Source organism: Pseudopodoces humilis, chromosome 12 (assembly GCF_049639895.1).
Source record: "Pseudopodoces humilis isolate 2021_Gansu_Grassland_sample_001 chromosome 12, ASM4963989v1, whole genome shotgun sequence".
NCBI lineage: Eukaryota > Metazoa > Chordata > Aves > Passeriformes > Paridae > Pseudopodoces > Pseudopodoces humilis.
This window is the reverse complement of record NC_142211.1, coordinates 15,725,610-15,746,182: the sequence shown is the minus strand read 5'-3', so window position 1 is coordinate 15,746,182 and position 20,573 is coordinate 15,725,610. Positions and strand designations below refer to the sequence as shown.

At 44.7% G+C, this 20,573-nt stretch overlaps 1 protein-coding gene across 1 annotated transcript; it reads left to right on the top strand.

Annotated features, from left to right (window-relative positions):
• The first annotated feature begins 4,091 nt into the window (after positions 1 to 4,091).
• On the top strand, positions 4,092 to 19,016 carry LOC148183424 (uncharacterized). Its single transcript, XM_088061473.1, is given in 3 exon segments — positions 4,092 to 4,664; positions 4,666 to 6,285; positions 18,621 to 19,016. Coding segments are annotated over 3 exon segments (2,520 nt in total). The 5' UTR covers positions 4,092 to 4,160.
• The last annotated feature ends 1,557 nt before the right edge of the window (positions 19,017 to 20,573 follow it).

Here is a 20,573-nt window from a genome sequence, read left to right as displayed (position 1 = left end):
TTTAGTTAGTAATGAGACTCGACTGAATCAATTGGCAATGTTACGACAGTGTAATCACACTGTTGGCTTCACGTCAAGACAACTTGAAGCCTGCTGGCAAGCAAAAATTATCGAAGTTCTCAATGTTACCATAGGGCCCCCAGAAGAATTGGACTTGCTAAGCTCCACCAATACCTCACAATACCTGACAAAAAAGCCACTCCAACAAAGTGATGCAGCACTGAGGTACAGTTAACCCTACAGTTGATCTTATTACTAACACCGAAAGTAAAGCCTTTTATTCACGGTGCAATCTCACAGGACGATTACCAAGGCAATTACCTAATGAAATATTCTTAATCTGTGGAGATAGAGCATGGAATGGAATTCCTGCTAGCCCACATGGAAGACCCTGTTACCTTGGGAAACTTACTTTGTTCCATCCAAATTTACACCAATTGTTGAATATAGCTGGTAAAATAAAAAGCATCAAACAGTCAAAGCAAAGCCTGAATGAATTACAATGTAATGATGTTAGAGATCCAGACTTTTGTGGTCATGATATAATATGGCTAGCCGCCTTTTTACTCCAGAAGCGGCTGCTGCTAAAGGCTTGTCAGCTCTATAAAGGCTAGCTTGTTAGACCAAAAGAGAACTGAATTTAACACCAACAATGTTAAGTGAACTTTCAGCTGATGTGAGTGGTGTACGCCATGCCGTATTGCAAAATCAAGCTGCAATTGATCTCTTGCTCTTAGCACAAGGACATAGTTGTGAAGTTTGAAGATATGTGCTGTTTGAACCTTACTGATCATTCAGTTTCAATCCACAAACAACTAAAACAGCTACAGAATGGGTTACATGCCCTGAAAGAAGATAGTGAGCCCACTGGAAATTAGTTAGCCAACTGGGGCATTACTGGATGGTTAAAGTCTCTTGTGCTAAAAGAGGGACGAATTTTACTTATGGTATTAATAAGGATAGATGTTTTAAGCTGTATGTTATCTTGTACATGTAGAAGTGTAAAACTAATCGCATTTAAAGCCTGGCTTGTGCAAAAAGAGAAAGGGGGAATTGTAGTAAAACATTTTAACAGAGTAAAAGCATGAGATTTTAGTAAAAGCCTGTTGCCATTTGGTTCAATAAACTGTATTAGTTAGCATTAGTTTGACATTAGTAGTAGTTATGCTAAGGCTTGGTAGGCCACATGTAACCTGCAGATGAACTATACGGCAGATATTGCAATGTAAGCAGTGTAACTAGGAGATAATCTAGGAATGTACTTTTGGCAAAATTTAAATGTCAGAGAGATAATCGTACCAGGTAGTGAGAGAGAATTAAGAAATTATGATGATGAAGAAATCGTGTAGAAAACATATAAAAACCCTGTGATTTTTCTGTGAAATGGGGCTCTGTCTTTGGACGCTAGTCCACAGGCTCCCGGGCCCTCAATAAAGCACCGCATAAACGACTTCGGTTGTTTGTGTTTTCTTCGGATCGGGCAACAGTTTTCTGGCGACCGCGGCAGGACTCCGAAGGTGCCTGGGGCGGTTCGCGTTCTGATCCACTCCACGCCGGCACCGAGTGATTCTCGGGGAGTCATCGGTTCGTGCCCGACCCCCGCACCTGACGGACGACTGCAAAAGGTAAGCCCGAAGGTGCTTTATTTTTTTTCTGGTTTGGGTGCCTGCTCATAAGACGAGGCGGCGATCCTCGCAGGGTTGGGCTAAGACGTCTGGTTGGTCTGGGAAGCCTAGGCGCCGGCTGTCAGACGCGGCGAAAGCTGCGCAGGTCCGGCACTTGCCCCTCGCGGCGTCGAGAAGCGGCAAGTTGGATTGGTCTGGTATTTATCTGGTATTTATCTGGTATTTAGTCCTTTTTGTTTGTTGTATGTAGTTTGCTTAATTTTGGATTGTGGTTTTGTATATTGCTGCTTATTGTATTAATATAATTGCTAGTTGAATTATTGTTTAGGTGTCTGTAAGTTGTTGCTGCTAAAAAATGAAACTACCTCAGTATTGAAGTGATTGTTGTGTGAGTGTGTGGTATGATTGATTTTGTTGGACTGTCAAAATTGATTGTGGTTTTTATTGTCTCATATATTGTTACATATTGGTTGCTGCTATTGGTTACCGAGTTTTTGTACGGCTGTGAGTAAAGTTCGAAATGCCATTCAAGGCACTTAAGTTTATGGTTCAGTCTAATAAAGGTATCCCAGAAAATACCCCGCTGGGATGTTTACTGAAGAGGTGGAAAAGTGAAGGGTTTTTCCAGGAGATGAGTAAGGATAAAATGATTGACTATTGTAATCATTGGTAGCCCGAATATAAGCGAGAAGGACCGTTATGGCCAGAGAATGGTACTGTGGATTTTGACACCATAAATTCGTTAATGCGCTATCTGGAGGAAAATGAAAAATGGGATGAAATACAGTATTTAGACTTGTCTCATTTACTGCACCGTAAAAAAGAATGGCAGACTGAGTGTGGAATAATGGTATTAAAGATGAAAGAATTTAAGTGCGGGGGTTGTAAAGAAGGATCTAAATGTGTTCAGTGCTTAGCCTTAACCTCTCGACCAGAGGAGGATTTGTCTTTTATGGTGTCACCCGGTGCGCTTCCTGCTTCACCCCCCCCCCCTCCTGCTGTCTCAACCCCTCCTGCTGTCTCGCCTCTTCCCTCTGTCTCACCCCATTCGTCTTTGTATCCACCGTTACCAGAAACCAGCACTGAGGATGAGGATGAGGAGGAAAAGGTAGCAAATTTAACGGCAGTACCGGGGAATGTTAAGAAAGTTGTTATCCGACCTAAAACCCCTTCCCCTGTCTCTCCCCAGAATCGGCGAAATACTCCGCTTGCGGCACGAACTAGACAGGGACGTAAAAATTACGGGGAATCCCAGCTTATTGCCCCTTTAAGGGAAGCTATGGGACCCCAAGGAGAGAAAGTGCTTGTGAAAGTGCCTTTCTCCCCAGGAGATCTGGTGATTTGGAAGCAGTCAGCAGGCTGTTACCGGGAGAATCCGGAGAGGGTGGCCCAGGTGGTCAAAATGATAATTAAAACCCAGAATCCAGATTGAAATGACATGCAGGTTTTGTTAGACACTTTGATGGATTTTACCGAAAAGGAGATGGTGTTACAGGCAATGAAAGAGCATGCTCAAGAGGTAATTAGGCTGCGTTGTACAGTAAAAACAGTAAATGACTTAGTTCCGAGCGATGATCCGGGGTGGGATCCAAACAGGGTCGGAGAAATGGAATCTATCAAGGTGTACCAGGAGTTGTTAGTAGAGGGAATCAGGACTGAGATGCCTAAGATGATAAATTGGTCAAAACTGTATTCTGTCAAGCAGGATAAAAATGAATCTCCCTCGGCGTTTTTAGAAAGACTTAAAGAAACTGCTAGACGCTTCACTGATTTGGAGATCGACAGTGAAACAGGAAAATTGCAGCTTGCTTTAAACTTTTTGGGTCAGACACAGGAAGATATCCGCAAAAAAAAAAAAAAAAAAAAAAAACAAAACTGCAGAAATTAGAAGGACAAGATACTCGTGATCTGGATAAAATGCTAGAGGTGGCTTGGAAAGTTTATAATAACAGAGAAAAAGAAACGGCCAAGAAACAGCAGGCGAACATACTAGCTATAATGCAGCAAGACAGTGAAAGGGGGGGAGGCAGAGGTGGTTTTGGGCGCGGTCGTGGTTCTGGACGTGGCAGGGCAGGATTCCAGAATGTTAAATTTGGAGGACGGGTAATGGCCCCTCCTAGTCCCCAGCAAGGAGGGATTGCTCCCAATCAATGCGCGTTCTGTCGTCAGTTAGGACACTGGAAGAATGAGTGCCCAGTGAAAGCTGGATTGGGAAGAATGCCAGTAAATGGACCAACAGGTTACCCCGTGAATCCAGTAGGTAGCACCCAAGCATTTGTATTAAGAAATTATCAGAATCAAAGCTGACTAGAACAGGACTTGAGGGTCAGGATTGATATTGATGGAAAAGAACAAGAGTTTATCGTGGATACGGGGGCAACGCATTCAGTTTTAAACAAAAGGTTAAGACCTATCAGCGATACTACCATACAGGTAGTGGGGGCAACAAGACAATTAGAAGAAAGACCCTTTTTTTTTTTACAACCATTAAATTTGAGATTTGGAGGAAAAGAATTAGATCACCAGTTTTTGTACATGCCTAATTGCCCCAAGCCATTGCTTGGCAGAGATTTGTTGTCATCATTAAATGTCAGAATCATATTCGAGAATGAGAGGGTGAAATTAGAGGTTCCGGGAGAAGAAATTGCTAAATTGTTTGTAATAAAAGAAATTGATCCCTCTCCTATTCCTATTGAAGTAGATCAAGCTGTAGTACCTTGGGTATGGGAGACTGGGAATCCAGGAAAATCAAAAGCTGCTCAGCCGGTGGTAGTAGAATTAAAAGAAGGAGCTCAGCCAGTGAGAATAAAACAATACCCAATCAAGTTAGAAGCTAAACAGGGTGTCGCTCCTTTGATAACTCAGTTTTTAGCACAAGGAATTTTGCAGGAATGTGAATCAGACTTTAACACTCCTATTTTTCCAGTTAGAAAACCCAATGGTAAGTATCGGCTAGTGCAGGATTTGAGGGCAATTAATAACATTACTAAAGACATTCACCCAGTGGTTGCCAATCCGTATACTTTATTAACATCTGTGTCAAAAAAAATTTAAATGGTTCTCTGTTATCGATTTGAAAGATGCTTTCTTCTGCATCCCTCTGGCATTGGAAAGCAGGAAATATTTTGCCTTTGAATGGGAGAGTCCTGATACTGGAAGAAAGAGACAGCTCACCTGGTCTCGACTGCCGCAAGGATTCAAAAACAGCCCTACAATATTTGGAAATCAACTGGCAAAGGAATTGGAAGAATGGAAGACTGTTGAGGTAAGAGAGTTACCTTCCTCTTATGTCATTCTCCAGTATGTGGATGATATCTTTTTAGCGACAGCAGAAAAAGGAATGTGTCTGAAATTGACTATTGCTCTGTTGAATATGCTGGGCCAAGCTGGCTACCGAGTGTCAAAAGAAAAAGCACAGCTGATAAAAGAAAGTGTAATATATTTGGGATGTGAAATCACCCAAGGCCAGAGACGGTTGGGAGTCAATCGAGTGGAAGCTATTTGTGCTATTCCCCTTCCCAGGAACCATCAAGAACTAAGGTCCTTTCTAGGAATGGTAGGGTGGTGCAGGCTGTGGATTTTAAATTTTGGACTTCTAGCTAAACCATTATATGAAGCGTTGAAAGAACCGCAGTTGAGCTGGAATCGACAGAGGAAAAAGGCCTTTGAAGACTTGAAACAAGCGTTAAAAGAAGCTCCGGCATTAGGCCTTCCAGATTTAAACAAGGACTTTCAGTTGTATGTGAATGAGAGACAGAAATTGGCACTGGGAGTGCTAGCTCAGAGACTTGGTTCCTGGAAACGCCCGGTAGGGTATTTCTCGAAGCAACTAGATACAGTAAGTGCTGGTTGGCCGTCATACTTGCGGGCAGTTACGGCCACAGTGATCCTCATCCAGGAAGCCAGGAAATTGACTTTGGGAAGGAAAATAGAGGTATTTGTGCCTCACATGGTACTGGCAGTCTTGGAACAAAAGGGGGGTCACTGGCTTTCATCCAGCAGAATGCTGCAATACCAAGCAATTCTGAGAGAACAGGATGATGTAGATCTAAAAATGACTAATCATGTTAACCCAGCAGAATTTCTCCGCAGTGGGCAGGAAGAAGGAGAATTAGCACATGACTGCATGGAGGTGATTGAATAAGTGTATGCCAGCCGAATGGATTTGAAAGATGTTCCAATGGAAGATCCGGATTGGGAACTGTTCACCGACGGGTCCAGCTTTGTAGAAAACGGTACCAGGTATGCGGGATATGCAGTGGTAACAGTTACCACTGTAGTGGAAGCAAAAGCTTTGGCTCCTGGAACATCAGCTCAGCGAGCTGAGATCATTGGACTCACTAGAGCCCTAATGTTAAGTTCTGGAAAGAAAGTGAATATATGGACTGATTCTAAATATGCTTTCGGGGTTGTGCACATTCATGGCGCCTTGTGGAAAGAACGAGGGTTATTAAACTCCCAAGGAACTACTATCAAATATAGAACTGAAATTCTAGCCTTGCTAGATGCAGTACACCAACCTAAAAAGGTTGCAATAATGCATGTGAGAGGTCACCAGAAGGAGGAAGGAAAAATATATCGAGGAAACAAATTAGCTGATGCCACAGCACGAGAAGCGGCCAGAGAAGTGTGGACCCAAATGGCCCTGATACCCACTAAGGTGAGTCCTGTAACTCCACATTTAATTCAGGAACCGAAGTATTCCCCGGATGATGAAAAACTAGCATCGCTGCTGAAAGCGCAAAAGAATGCAACTGGATGGTATGTAACAATCATGGGACAAGTTGTAGTTCCCACCCGAATTATGAAAGCCATCTTAGAGACGGAACATAATAAATGCCATTGGGGAGCAGAGGCATTGGTAACATTTCTAAAAAGAGAAGTAATTTCTAACCAGATGTTAACATTGGCAAAACGGGTGAATGCCATGTGTTCAACTTGTTTGAAGAATAACCCAATAGTTAGGAAACAGATTCAGTTAGGGAAATTACAAGTGGGACCAGAACCAGGAGATTACTGGCAAGTAGATTTTTCAGAATTACCGAAAGCACAGAACTTTAAGTATCTTTTAGTGTATGTATGCACTTTTTCAGGATGGCCTGAGGCCTTTCCTTGTCGCACCAATCAGGCAAAGGAAGTGGTCAAAACACTGTTGAAGGAAATTATTCCAAGATTTGGGGTGGTACCGTTAGGACTGTCATCAGATAGAGGCCCACACTTTACAGCAGGAATAGTACAAGAGGTGGCCAGGATGTTAGACATATCTTGGGACTTACACACCCCTTGGCGACCTCAATCGAGTGGTCAGGTGGAGTGGATGAATCAAACAATTAAAGGATTTAAAGACATGAATTTGCAATTACAAGCCACATCCCGAATGACTTTACAGAACAGGATGGCACTAGATATGCTATTGTTAAAAGAGCGTGGTGTGTGTCAATATCTAAAAACGAAAATTGACCATTGCTGCATCCATATTCCAAATGTGACCATTGAAGTAGAAAAAGATATTTCTCAATTAGAAACGATTGAATCCAAAACAAGAGAAATTGAAAAAGAAGCACAACATAATTGGATCGGGGCTATATTTGAGTCCTTAGGACTTCAGGTTTCTGGATGGGTTTCGTCAATAGTACAGTACATTCTGTTATTTGTAGTTTTGTTATTAATCGTTTGGTTAGCCTATAAGTGTGTTCTAGGAGTCATCGAAAAAGAAACAAGACGCACCAGAAGAGTGATAAAAGCCTTGACAAGAACCAATGAGATACACCTCAATGAAAGACGCCAACCTCCTCCGAAGTATGAAGATGTCGTTGGGCAGGATAATCCAGCATTTGAAAGAACCAACGATAACTAAGAGTTGAGCACTCTTGCAGAAGATTGAAGAATGCTCAAAAGGGGAGGAATTGTTGCCATTTGGTTCAATAAACTGTATTAGTTAGCATTAGTTTGACATTAGTAGTAGTTATGCTAAGGCTTGGTAGGCCACATGTAACCTGCAGATGAACTATACGGCAGATATTGCAATGTAAGCAGTGTAACTAGGAGATAATCTAGGAATGTACTTTTGGCAAAATTTAAATGTCAGAGAGATAATCGTACCAGGTAGTGAGAGAGAATTAAGAAATTATGATGATGAAGAAATCGTGTAGAAAACATATAAAAACCCTGTGATTTTTCTGTGAAATGGGGCTCTGTCTTTGGACGCTAGTCCACGGGCTCCCGGGCCCTCAATAAAGCACCGCATAAACGACTTCGGTTGTTTGTGTTTTCTTCGGATCGGGCAACAAGCCTGTCTGCCCAAGCCAGCCTTTAATCCAGATGACAATATTAAAGGCAGTATCCTTGAAGCTTTCCTGGAGCCGCGAGAATAAAGAAAAACAATAGCCTTGTGTACTTGGGAAAGAATGTAAAACAATATGTATTAACCAGTAGTAACTTGCTAGGCCCGCAGACCCTGTCGGACCCTATAAAAGTGTGCTAAAGATAGAAATAAACAACATTCGCCATACTTCTGTGAAGACTCAGCGAATAGTCTGAGCGGTTTCTCAATAGAGAATGAAGTATTTCAAACTGTAGATCTGAGCAAAGGTATCCACTGATGAAGCTAAGCAGATGGTGGAGTAACTGTGATCCCATGAGATGATTGAACAGAGAGAGGGAAGTGAGAGCTGATGAAGACCCTTTGCCCCAGGGAGAAAAGAAGAAAACCTCTGTTCCCCGAGATGATCACAGAGACAGATGAAGAGAACCTTTGCCTTTGAGTAACTCATCCTTAAAATAATACCCGTTGAGTTCATGGCCCATGAACACACCTCATAGTGGTGTGAAAATGGGAGGAAGGCATGATGGCAGATTTTTTCCCCGGGCAGCTTGTGGATGCTAAATGCAAAATGCAAGCAGGGAACTGAGTCTATGTGAAACTAAGTCACACAGGCTTCTCACTCTGGCCTTTGAAAGCATAAGAAAGAATCCAAACAGTCCTTGGTAAAGGATAACAACCTTTGCAGGTCTTGTTTAGGAAACAGTCAAAGGGTGGTATTCCACTTAACCAATGATGGTGATGTGTTGCTTTAATGACCAATGAGAGTTTTACCTCTTGGACCTTCTTGAACATGTCTATAAAAGAAGATCAAGAGTAATAAATTTTGCTCTCTTGGACAATGCAGCTAAGAGGATCAGTGTCATGCTTCTCGCCGTTCCTAATATAGCACGACAAGTGGCTGCCATTCGTAGAAATGAAAAGCCACGACAAACTGTTTTCTTGTAAAGAACTTTCCATGGAATGACAAGAGAAAATTCCTCTCCCTACAGAGACTGATGAAAAAGACTATGGTATAGTTGGCACTGCTTTACCATCCCAGGTTTTGTCTCTGCGGTGTCAGTTGAGGAAGGAAAAAGGTTGGGTGGGGGAGAAAAGGTTTCTGGAGGTTTTATTCTGGTTTCTTATTCTTGTAGTCCAGTTAATAAACTTTATCCCTTTTAAGTTTTAAGCCAGTTTTGCCCTTCTCCTAATCCATATCTCACAGCAAGAAATGAGAAAATACTCTGGTGATGTTTAGCTAGTGCTAAAAACCACCACATTATTTGGTGCATTGGCCGGGAAACACAAATTGGTGAATCTAAACTACTACACTTTGGCAGCAGAATGCAGGCCTCAGTTGCCTTCACCTGGAGGGGCGTGCAGTACACCTGGAACCAACTGCCCCAGGGGTGGAAGCACAGTCCCGCCATCTGCCATGGACTGATTCAGACTGCACTAGAAAAGGGTGAGGCTCCACAACATCTGCAGTACATTGATGACATGATTGTGTGGGGGAATATGGAAGCAGAGGTCTTTGAGAAAGGAGAGAAAATCATCCAGATTCTCCTGAAATCTGGTTTCGCCATCAAGAAGAGCAAATTTAAGGGATTTACTCAAGAGATCCAGTTCCTGGGAGTAAAGTGGCAAGATGGATGGTGTCAGATTCCTACTGATGTCATCAAAATCATAGTAATGTCTCCACCAACCAGCAAGAAGGAAACTCAAGCTTTCTTAGGCACCCTAAGTTTTTGGAGGATGCATATTTCTGAGTACAGCCAGATTGGGAGCCCTCTCTACCTGATCACTTGCAAAAAGAACATTTTCCAGTGGGGCCCTGAACAGCAAGAAGCCTTTGCCCAAATCAAGCAGGAGATTGCTCATGCAGTAGCCCTTGGCCCAGTCAGAACAGGACCAGATGTGATGAACACGCTCTACTCTGCAGCCAGGAGCCATGGTCTGTCCTGGAGACTTTGGCAGAAAGTGCCTGGTGAGACTCAAGGTCAACCACTGGGATTCTGGAGTCAAAGCTACAGGGGGTCTGAAGCCAACTACACTCTTACAGAGAAGGAAATTTTAGCAGTCTATGAAGGAGTCCAAGCTGCCTCAGAGGTGATTGTCACTGAAGCACAACTCCTCCTGGCACCCTGACTACTGGTGCCAGGGTGGATATTTAAAGAAAAATTTCCCTCTATCCGCCATGCTACTAATGCCACATGGAACAAGTAGATGGCTCTCATCACACAGTGTGCCTGTATTGGAAAATTGAATTGTCCTGGGATTTTGGAGATAATTACAAACTGGCCGGAAGGTGAAAACTTTGGTCTCACTGATGAAGAGGACCAAGAAAAAGTGACACGGCTGAAGAAGCTCTACCGTACAACCAACTACCAGTAGAAGAAACCTGCTACACTCATTTCACTGATGGTTCCTGTCATTGTAGGGTTGAAATGAAAGTGGAAAGCAGCTGTATGGAGCCCCACACGACAGGTCGCAGAAGCTACTGAAGGAGAGGGTGGATCAAGCCAACTTGCTGAACTCAAATCTGTTCAATTGGCCCTGGACATTGCTGAAAGAGAGAAGTGGCCAAAGTTCTACCTCTACACTGATTCATGGATGGTAGCCAGTGTTCTGTGGGAATGGCTGGACAAGTGGATAAAGGCTAATTGGCAGTACAGAGGAAAACCAATTTTGGCTGCTGATGAGTGGAAAGACATCGCAACCAGGGTAGAGAAACTGTCTGTGAAAGTCTGTCATGTAGATGCCCATGTCCCCAAGAGTAGGGCAAATGAGGAGCTCCAAAATAATAAGCAGGTAGATCAGGCTGCAAAGATAGATGTGTCAAAAATAGATTTAGATTGGCAACACAAGAGAGAGTTGTTCCTAGCTCGATGGGCTCATGATGCCTCAGGTCATCAGGGTAGAGATGCCACCTATAAGTGGGCAAGAGACCAAGGAGTAGGTCTAACCACGGACAGTATTTTTCAGGTTATCCATGACTGTGAGACGTGTGCCACGATCAAGAAGGCCAAGCAAGTGAAACCCCTATGGTGTGGTAGGTGGTGGTCCAAATATAGGTATGGGGAGGCCTGCCAGGTTGACTACATCACCCTTCCTTGAACCTGCCAAGGCAAGCGCTATGTGCTCACAATGGTAGTAGCCACCACTGGATGGTTGGAAACCTACACTGTGCCTCATGCTGCTGCCCAGAACACCATCCTGGGACTTGAAAAGCAGGTCCTTTGGAGGCATGGTACCTCTGAGAGGATTGAGTCAGACAATGGGACTCTTTTCAAGAATAGCCTTATAAACACCTGGGCTAGGGAACATGGCATTGAATGGGTGTACCATATCCCTTATCATGCACCAGTGGCTGGGAAAGTGGTGAGGTACAATGGACTGTTAAAACCACCTTGAAAGCATTGGCGGGGGACTCTTTCAACAACTGGGAGCAGCATCTAGCAAAGGCCAGCTGGTTAGTTAACACTCGAGGTTCCACCAATCGAGCAGGTCCTGCCCAATCTGAGCCCATGCATACAGTAGATAAAATCCCAGTGGTACATATCAGAGGTTTGTTAGGGAAGGCAGTTTGTATCAGTTCTCCTTCGAGTACAGACAAACCCATCTGTGAGGTTGTCTTTGCTCAAGGACCAGGTTGCATATGGTGGATAATGCAGAAAGATGGAACAACACGATGTGCACCTCAGGGAGATCTGATTGTTGTATGAGAACCATGAGTAAATATCACTGTTTCCTGAATGTCACTTCCCTTGTCTGTGCATATGTATATATATGTGTATGCATTATTTAATGTATGTGTTTGTAGAGTTAGAATATATATTAGTTTTGGTAATAAGTTGATGATATGGAGATAAGGGGTGGAATGTCCTAGGGTGACTTTATGATGATTGTATCTCCAATTGTCTGTTCTGTTTGTGCTGGATGTTAAGTTCTGCACCTTTAAGACTGGTTCCGAAAGTGAAGGGGGGGGAAGAAGAAGCTCACAGTTTGTTTTCAGAAACATCACTCACTGCACCACATGCTTCTCCAGACTGTGTTGTCTGCAGCATGGGCAGACAGCGGGACAGAGCTCTCCTTTGCTTTTATTTAGTTTTTAGCTAGCTAAGGCAGAGAATTTCCCCAGACTGGTTTTTTGGGGTTTTTTTTGTTTTTTTTTTTCCTTTTTCCTTGGATCTGTTCAAACCTGCTCTGGACTGAAAACCCAGAAAAACGCTGGGAGCTCAGACTTGTGGCCCACTGGGACCTGGGCCTCAGCACTTTCCAGCACTGGAGGGATTGATAAGAAATGGAGTGCTATACCCCATGAAATGGACTTTTCTGGATTTTACATCTCATTGAACAGCAAGAGGTTTTATTGTTTAATATTATTCCATTTCTGTTAAATAAACAGTTTTTTTCCACTTTTCTCCAAGGAAATTTTTTTACCAAACCAGTTGGGGGAGAGGCCGCTTGAATTTGCTTTTTGGGAGGGACCCCATTCGTAGGTTTTCTCCCAGATTTGCTCTAAACTAGGACACAATCTAAATAATCTTAGGTCATGGGTCAGTAGATAACAGAGGGATCAGCTCCATCAAGTTGCAGCAGATGCTGTCAGCTACTCTGTATTGACAGTGAAATCAGTGCAATGCGGGAAACAATGATTTTTCCAAATGGATGCAGCAAGGAAGTCCACTCTAAAATAACGAGAGGGTCCTTTTGAGCATCGTCCCATTGGGCCAATAAAGCATACAGCTGATAAGGGACATTAATAAGATGAAAATTGACAGGGATTCCATCAACTTTACTATGAGCCGGTCAATCACTTAACATGTCTGTGATCTGTTCTAAGGCTTCTGTTGCTCTGGTTCTCATGGTGCAAGGGGAAGTAAGTTCAGGGTCCTCTTACAATAACTGGAAAAAAGGGTCAAGTTGTTCAGTTGTAATACCCAGCAAAGGGCGTACCAAATTAATTGCTCCCAAGAGCTTTTACAAATCATTGAGGGTGGACACTCGAAATATCAATTGCAGCTGCAGAGGCCGAAGATTTTGATTTAAAATTTTCCACCCTAAATATTTCCAAGGGGCTTCTTGTACCTTTTCATTTGCTAGTTTCAAACTCTTTCATTCTACTGCTTCAATCACCAATTATTTTACCCTTGGTGCTTCAGCGGGAGTGCGAGCAACAATCAAATTATCATCCATGTAATGATAGAGTAAAACATTAGGGGCTTTCAAGCGTACTGGAGCAAGCGCTTGAGCAACAAAGTGGTGGCAAACGGTAGAACTATTTTTCATGACCTGAAGTAAAACTTTACAATGATATCTTTGGTAGGGCTCCACAGCATTAATGGAAGGCACAGAAAATGCAAATCGGGGGCCATTGTGTTCATAAAGTGGTATGGTAAAAACCAATCTTTTAAATCAATTATTATCAGGGTCCAGGATTGTGGCAACATTGCAGGAGATGGTAGCCCTGGCTGTAGGGTTCCCATAGGCTCAATAACATTATTGATTTTTCTAAGATCATGCAGCAATTGCCATGTTCCACTCTTTTTCTGAATAACAAACCCCAGAGAATTCCATAGGCCAGTTGTGGGAATGATATGGCCAGCTTGGAGATGCCTTTGTATATTTGTACCCAATACAAGACCCCATTGGCTAAGGCAGTCTCATCCTCACAAAGTAATGGAGTGATAGCACATAAGGTTTCACAGTGGCAACACGACCTTCAGGGCCCTCTATTGGGGAAAAATTAGCACTCTGATGTTGAGTAGAGGCCTCCAGCCCCAGCTGGACCTTTAGCAGCTTGAGTCAGGGACCAATGACTGGGCCATGCTGAGAAAGCTATAACAGTAGAAACAGAAAGTGACTGTGCCCAGAAGATCTGTGGCTGCCTAGTGAAATCAAAGACATTGTTACCTCTAACTCATGGAAAACTATGAGGGGGCTTAACATGGAAATAAACAAGTTGAGCAATTTGTACCACTTCAGAAATTTTATACTGGGATACAGGGGTCCAAACCATTATCTGAATTTCCTCAGTAAAATCCCCATCTATAAATCTAGGCAGAACAAAAAACCCTGCTTTGTGGTCAATGCTCGACCAATCACAAGTGCACTGCATCCCCAGCCCAGGGGTCCCTGGACATTTGAAGGCAAACAGTGCACATCACTGTCCTGAAGAGTTATTGTGATGGCAGAGGCCAAGTCCATGCTGGTGCCACCTGCTGTCTGGGCTTGCAAGACGTTTGTGGGGATGAGGGGATGAGTGCAGCGGGGCTTGATTTGCTATCCACGTGTGGTTCTTCCCCCCCCCCCCCCCCCCGTCCCCTGGCAGTTTCCTAGAGGGCCCATTGATGTAGCTGGGAGCAACCCCCCTTCTTTATTAAATCTAGATCAGCACTGTTTCACATGGTGGTGTCCCTTCCAGCAAGGCAGGCATATGCTTGAGTTCCTGGAACCTCTTTTGTTCCGGGGGCATTCATGTCTCATGTGACCCGGTGTCCCACACAAAAAAAGAAACCTCAATCCGAAAGCAACGTTCATTGTAGCGAGACCCTTGGAAAGCAAAGTCATGTTATTACTGGCAGTGCTGATTCCCTGACAAGCCTTAAGCATTTCTATGACAGTGGGGGCTCGCAGGGAGCGTAAAACTTTTTGACAGTCAGGGATTGTGTTTTCCACTGCTGCTTCAGTAATATTTCTTACTTGTGGTGTTGTCTACTTGCTTATCTAGGGCTCCTTTTAACTTATCTAGAAACTTAAAAAAAGGTTCATCAGCTCCCTGTCTTATATTAACAAATGAGACTGTAGTGAGACCACTGTCCGGAACTTTACAAAAAGCCTGCAAAGCAAGCTCCTTTGACTGTTGAAGGGCTTCCGCAGGCAGCTGAGCCTGCATCACGGTCAGAGTATATTGGCCCTCCCCCATAAGAGCTTCTGCACCGATAGGTCACAAAACGTGCTCCAGGGGTTGCCATAAATTGTCCATAGCTTGAACAGTGCAAAGTTCTCTCCACTCTGACATCCAGTGAATTGTATACTCATCAGCATAATCCGTGCTACTTGCTTAAAGTCTTGGGGTGCCAAATCATACAAGTTCACCACAGTTTCCGGAAGGCTAGTAGTGAAGGGGTCACTGATGCCATTGTCTATGGCCAAGCGACGCAGGTCTTTTATGGCATAATAAGGCAAGCTTTCCCATCTAGGTAGTTTGTGGAGCTGGTAGATAACCAGGAAAGTATGCAATAAGTCTGCATCTACTTCTGCAGCTGCTTGTTTTCTCACTGCTGCCCACTGATCAGAGTGGAAAATATTTGGCTCCCTTCCCGATGCAAATGTATCGGGGGACCAGGGGCCATCCTCCAGTTCTCCCACAGCCCCGAGAAACTTACAGTCAACGTCTTGTGTTTCTTGTAACGACAGCACAGAAAGAGTGGCTGCGGCAGGAGCAGGCGCCGGAGGAGCCTGTGATGCTGTTGCAGTGCCATGAATGTACTTCTTTTTCTGGTTATTGGGTGCCGCATGCACCATGAGTGAAGCGCACACAGTCTGTCATAAACTCAAAAGCTCTGCCAGCGCTCTGCCACCCACAAACGCAGTCCCACAAAGCATCCCCTAAATCAAGTGTCCAAGGGTCAAAAATATTGGTACAATTCAAAGTTAGATCACAGTCTTTCAAATCTGTAGATTCAACTTTCCTGCTGTGAATTTTCAAAATCTGTTTCAACATCTCTATGACATTCTTTTGTTCCAGTGATACACCACTCCCCATAGTTCTTGGCTGCTACCCTGCATCTTGTGTAAAGGTCAATCAGTGCCACTGTTGGAGAGGTAGAATCAGAAAGGAATTATAAATATGACTCCTTAGCCAGAAAGGCTAAGGAAGAAATACAAATGAAAGCACGGTTTGAATAATTCAAAGAAACCTGTCTGGTATGCCAGAACACATTCTTTTCCCCAATAAAACTAAGCTGAGACCCCTCTCCCCAGCCTTATAAGGAAAAGTCTGAAGTACCCCTGAGATAACTAAAAATATGCAAAAGCAGCGATTTCTATAGGTCGCACACAAATGTTACTGTATTAGTATACTTAGAAAGATTGGTTAGTAAAGGAATAGAATATTCAAATGTATAGGTTATATAAGTAATTGTAAAGGAGAGCTCGCTCTCTTGCTTCCTCTTGCTTCTCTTCTTCCTGCTCTTTCTGCTCTTCTTTATCCTCTTTATCCAGCTTTCTCACTTCTGTTCTGTTACTCTCTTTCTTAGTTATCTTAAGTCTTAAACTCGTGTATTTATATTCTACTCCCTTTTGTATTGTTCCCTCTGAGCCTGCTTTGAGCTTCATCTGTTGGCTCCTCGCAGGGCTCTCTCTCTCGCCCTGAAACAAACTACTAACATCTAACTCGACTATAGAGGTCTCTGCCATGTCCTGGACCGTCCGCACCCCAAAGTATCTCTTACACGCCATGAGCTTCGTTTCAGCTCCCAAGCTTCGTTTCACTTCCTGGGCTTCGTTTCAGCCCCCCTGTAAAGTTCAGCTGAGTCCGCATCACCGAAGCAACCTCGAGTTGCCTTTCAATCCCTGATGTAGGGTGCCATTCATGGGCAACTGAGACATGGACTGAGACTGGCAGGGAATCTGAATTGTTTATTCAAAGAAACAAGCTGGTTTTATACACTTTTTCAAGGCACAGTATTTCCTTATATGGTAATTCTCACTATATGACCTATCCCATGTTGTCATGTCAGCAACACGCTTTCTTTATGTCCTATGGGGTGATCATGCGCTGTTCACCCATCTTTCAGCTTCTGGCTGGCTTCTCTTCATAGGGCTCTGTTGCGTGGCACCTCCTGCCCCCAAAGTCAGGTGGAGACAAGCCTCTCTGTGGTGCCATGTGCTTCTTTGTGCTGCCATGTGCTTCTGCAGGTGTATCCCTCAGATTGCAGCTCAACTCCATCCCATCTCTTCCCACATCCCACCATTTAACATAGTCTCCAGGCTGGAATAGATGAGTAGGTGTGGAGGAAAGCCAGTCCTCCGAATGGCTTCCACCTTGGAAATCTGTTCCCTAAGATAAAACTACTTAGTCAGGGTGACTAAGCTGTGGACCCCTTCCTGCTTCAGGACCCCGTGTTATCTCCTTGCAAACTATTGGTCGTTTTACCCCCGTCTTAAACCATTGGTCCCTTTCCCAATTCTCCCCTTCTCTATAAAATCCCTAGCTTTGGCCCAGTTCAGTGGATGTGACGGTCACTGGCCCCCTTCGCTGAAGCCTGCCAATAAACAACTCTGCAGAATGCTACACAGCCTCCTGTCTCTTGTCTACTTGTTGGCTGGGGTAACCCATGAGCTGAGCTGATCACTACAAGAGCTGAAATCACATCTAAAAGAGCTTATAATTTGAAGCCTCAGGCCGAGCTCATAGGGGTTACCCCCAGCTGGAAACTGCCTGAGACCTCTGGACGGCTGTCCCTCGCAGGACCTGTATCTCGGAAGTCTGTGGCGGCGGCTGGGGGTCAGACAGACCCCCAGAACCAGCCACCAACCTGTGGCACCTGAGCAGCCTGAGTTGGACCCTTGCAAGCAGCGGAGTCCCAGGAGAGAGTGGTGTCCTCCAGGACTAAACCACCATCAGATTTGTCACTCATTTAAGGACACCCCCTGCGTTCTAGGAGAGGGTATCCGAGGAGGCAGTTCTGAGACCCTCAAATTCACCACCTGGGAGAAGAAGCCCTGAGGATTGGAACAGAAGCCTGACCACCAACCCAGCAGTCTTTTATTTTGACCCGACCAGCTGAGATTTGTAAGTTAACTCAGCCTCTTTCTGCACGCTTTCTTGTTTTCTTTGGGTTTTTTTGCTTTTTTTTTTTTCTTTTTTTCTGCTAGGCTGGGACCTGGACTACCAGTATGGGATTAAAGCTAGGAAAGTTTTAGCTGTCCCATACTGAGAGAGACCTATATTCCCGAATTCTAGATACCCTTTCTGCTGGTAACTTCAAATTCTTTAAAGGAAATCTTTCTAAAAGAAATCTGAAATAATTTATCCACTGGATTTCTAAGCATTTTCCTGACTTTAATGGGCACTCTATCTGTCTCAAGTCTATCTGCGATAGAGTAGGGACCAAACTTTATGCCTTTCAAGCTAACGGAGAGTTTTCTGTTACACATTTTATACCATTATTCCATATTATAACCAAAGCTGTAGAAAAAACACTAAAAAAATCCCTCTCTATGCACCCTCCCCCTCTTCTTCAGGCCTTATCGGAATCATCTCTTCGTTCATATGCTAATGACAAAGATAAGGCAGCCTCTCTGCCAGAGAAATCGGTTTTTCAGCTTTCCCCGTCCTCGGCCCCCCTCTCTCCACCCCTACCCAACCCCCATCCCCGGCATAAAACACCACGCGCGGCATCAACCCTTTCGACCCTTTCGACCCTGCTAGTGCTGGCTCCTATCCCTCCTATCGCACTCCCCTCCCCCCACCTCCGCTTTGACCACCCTGCTCTCTTCTGCCGTGCCCGCTGCATCTCCGGCAGCCGCCATCGTTCACCCCGCCTCTCCCCTACCCCCACTCCTCCCCTTCGGGACGGGAAGCACAGAGCCCGTTCCCCACCAACCCACCACATCCTGTCCCTATCCCTGCCCAGCGATGCTGCATGGGGCACCCCTGTCGGTTCCTCCCCCTGTCCTAGAGCCTCCCCCACCGGCAACCGCCCTGCCGCTCCCGGCTGCTGAACAGCAGTGGTCGTGGGGTGGGACACCCGCTGTGCCCGCAGCTCCTGCGGCTCCCGCGGATCCGCCGCTGGCCCTCGTCCCTCCCATGGCTCCCCCGCCCCTCCCACAGCTTTCTCCCCTCCCGCGGTTTCCCCCCGAGCCCCCAGCTCCTGCCGCCGCAGCCACAGCTTCTGCCGCCGCAGCGGAAAACCCGGCACCCTGACAGCCTTCTCGCGCCCGGGCTGCGTGCCCTCGGTCCCCCGCTGCCCCGCTCCAGGCACCCTCGGTGCACTCGAGGAGGCACCGCACAGATGCACGCCCTGCATTCTCTTCTGAGGATGACAGCGACAGCAGCACAACTAATTCTGATTTAGATGAGGTTGATCCTTGGGCACTAAATCGGATTCCAGCCACCCAGGCAGGGGAATGGAAATTAGCTCAAAGGATTTTAGCCTTCCCAGTCACTTATAAAAAAGGCAGGAGGGTGCGGCCGCAAAAAAAACAGTGTGGCAGCCTGTTACTAACAAAGAACTCATAAATCTTCGTAAGGTAGCAAAAGAACACGGGTGGGGAGCACATCCTTTTACTTAGAGGCCATCTTCTCCGCGCACATCCTAGTACCACAAGATGTCAAAAATATTGCTCAATGCCTTCTCTGCCCTGCTGAATATATGCTATGGGAAAGGCATTGGAAAAACATTTTAAAACATTATCTGACAAATATTCTAAAGATGAAAATAGGAAAAATTTCACTATTGAACAGCTATCTGGAGAAGGTGATCTACAAAAACCCTCAGACCAAGGGAACACTTTACCAGAGGATACACAGCAAGACATCTATTGCAGCAAAAACATCATTACTCCTTACACCAAATGACTCTACTCCTACCTTACATTTCATTAATATCAAACAAGGGGTAAATTTGTAGATAGATTAAAGGATGCCTTGGAAAAACAGATAAAGAGTATAGAGGAATGAAAGGAATGTCTGAGTAAACTAGCCATAAAGAATGCTAATGAAACATGTAAAACTATTCTGAGGGCTTTACCCCTGGACACAGAACCTACCATTGAACAAATAGTGGAAAGTTGTACACACCATTTATCCACTGAAAACATAGTTCCCCAAGCAGTTGCTAAAGGCATCACTGAAGGGGTTTCTGGTGCATTCACAGTGGTGGCCTCCAAAGATAATGCCCGCTGTTTCAATAGTGGGGAATTTGGACACTTTATAAAGGACTGCTCAGAGAGGTCACCCACCCAAGACCCTCACACTGGCTACCAAAGGCCCCAGAGACTGCAGTGATACCAACAGCACTCAGGAAACTTCCAGAAAAGTGTGGTAAGGCCCTATGTGCAGACAACAAATCAAAAGCCATCTCGCTCCGTCCCAACTATGAGATTCACATCAGACAGCCAGGACCAGAAAGATGGGAAGCATCACAGCGCATCATCCTGGGAGATCCCAAGTCACATGAGGAGGATTCAACACACGGAAAGATACAGATGGGAACCTGGCACCAGCTGGTAACTGCACTGTCCATTGACTTTACAGATGAAAGTGTTTACTGTGTTCCCACAGGAAAGCATGGGCTGAAAGGTGGCTCCAGAGACATTCTAATTATAGGTGACACTTTCCATCGTCCAAAATAAATTTTTGTTTTTCTGTCGTACTATTGGGAACGGCGAGAAGAACGACACAGACTCTCTTGTGAGTTGATCAGGAGAGCCTAAGGTTTATTACCTCAGATCTTCTTTTATAGACCGATACGTGAAAGTACAAAAAGGTAAAACGCTTATTGGTTAGTAAACTAACACATTACCATCATCGGTCAGTGGTGTACACCACCCTTCGACCTTCTCTTGCAAGAAAACAAGAAACTGACAAACAGCACCTGCAAGGCTGTTTTCTGTCTCTGAGGATTGTTTTA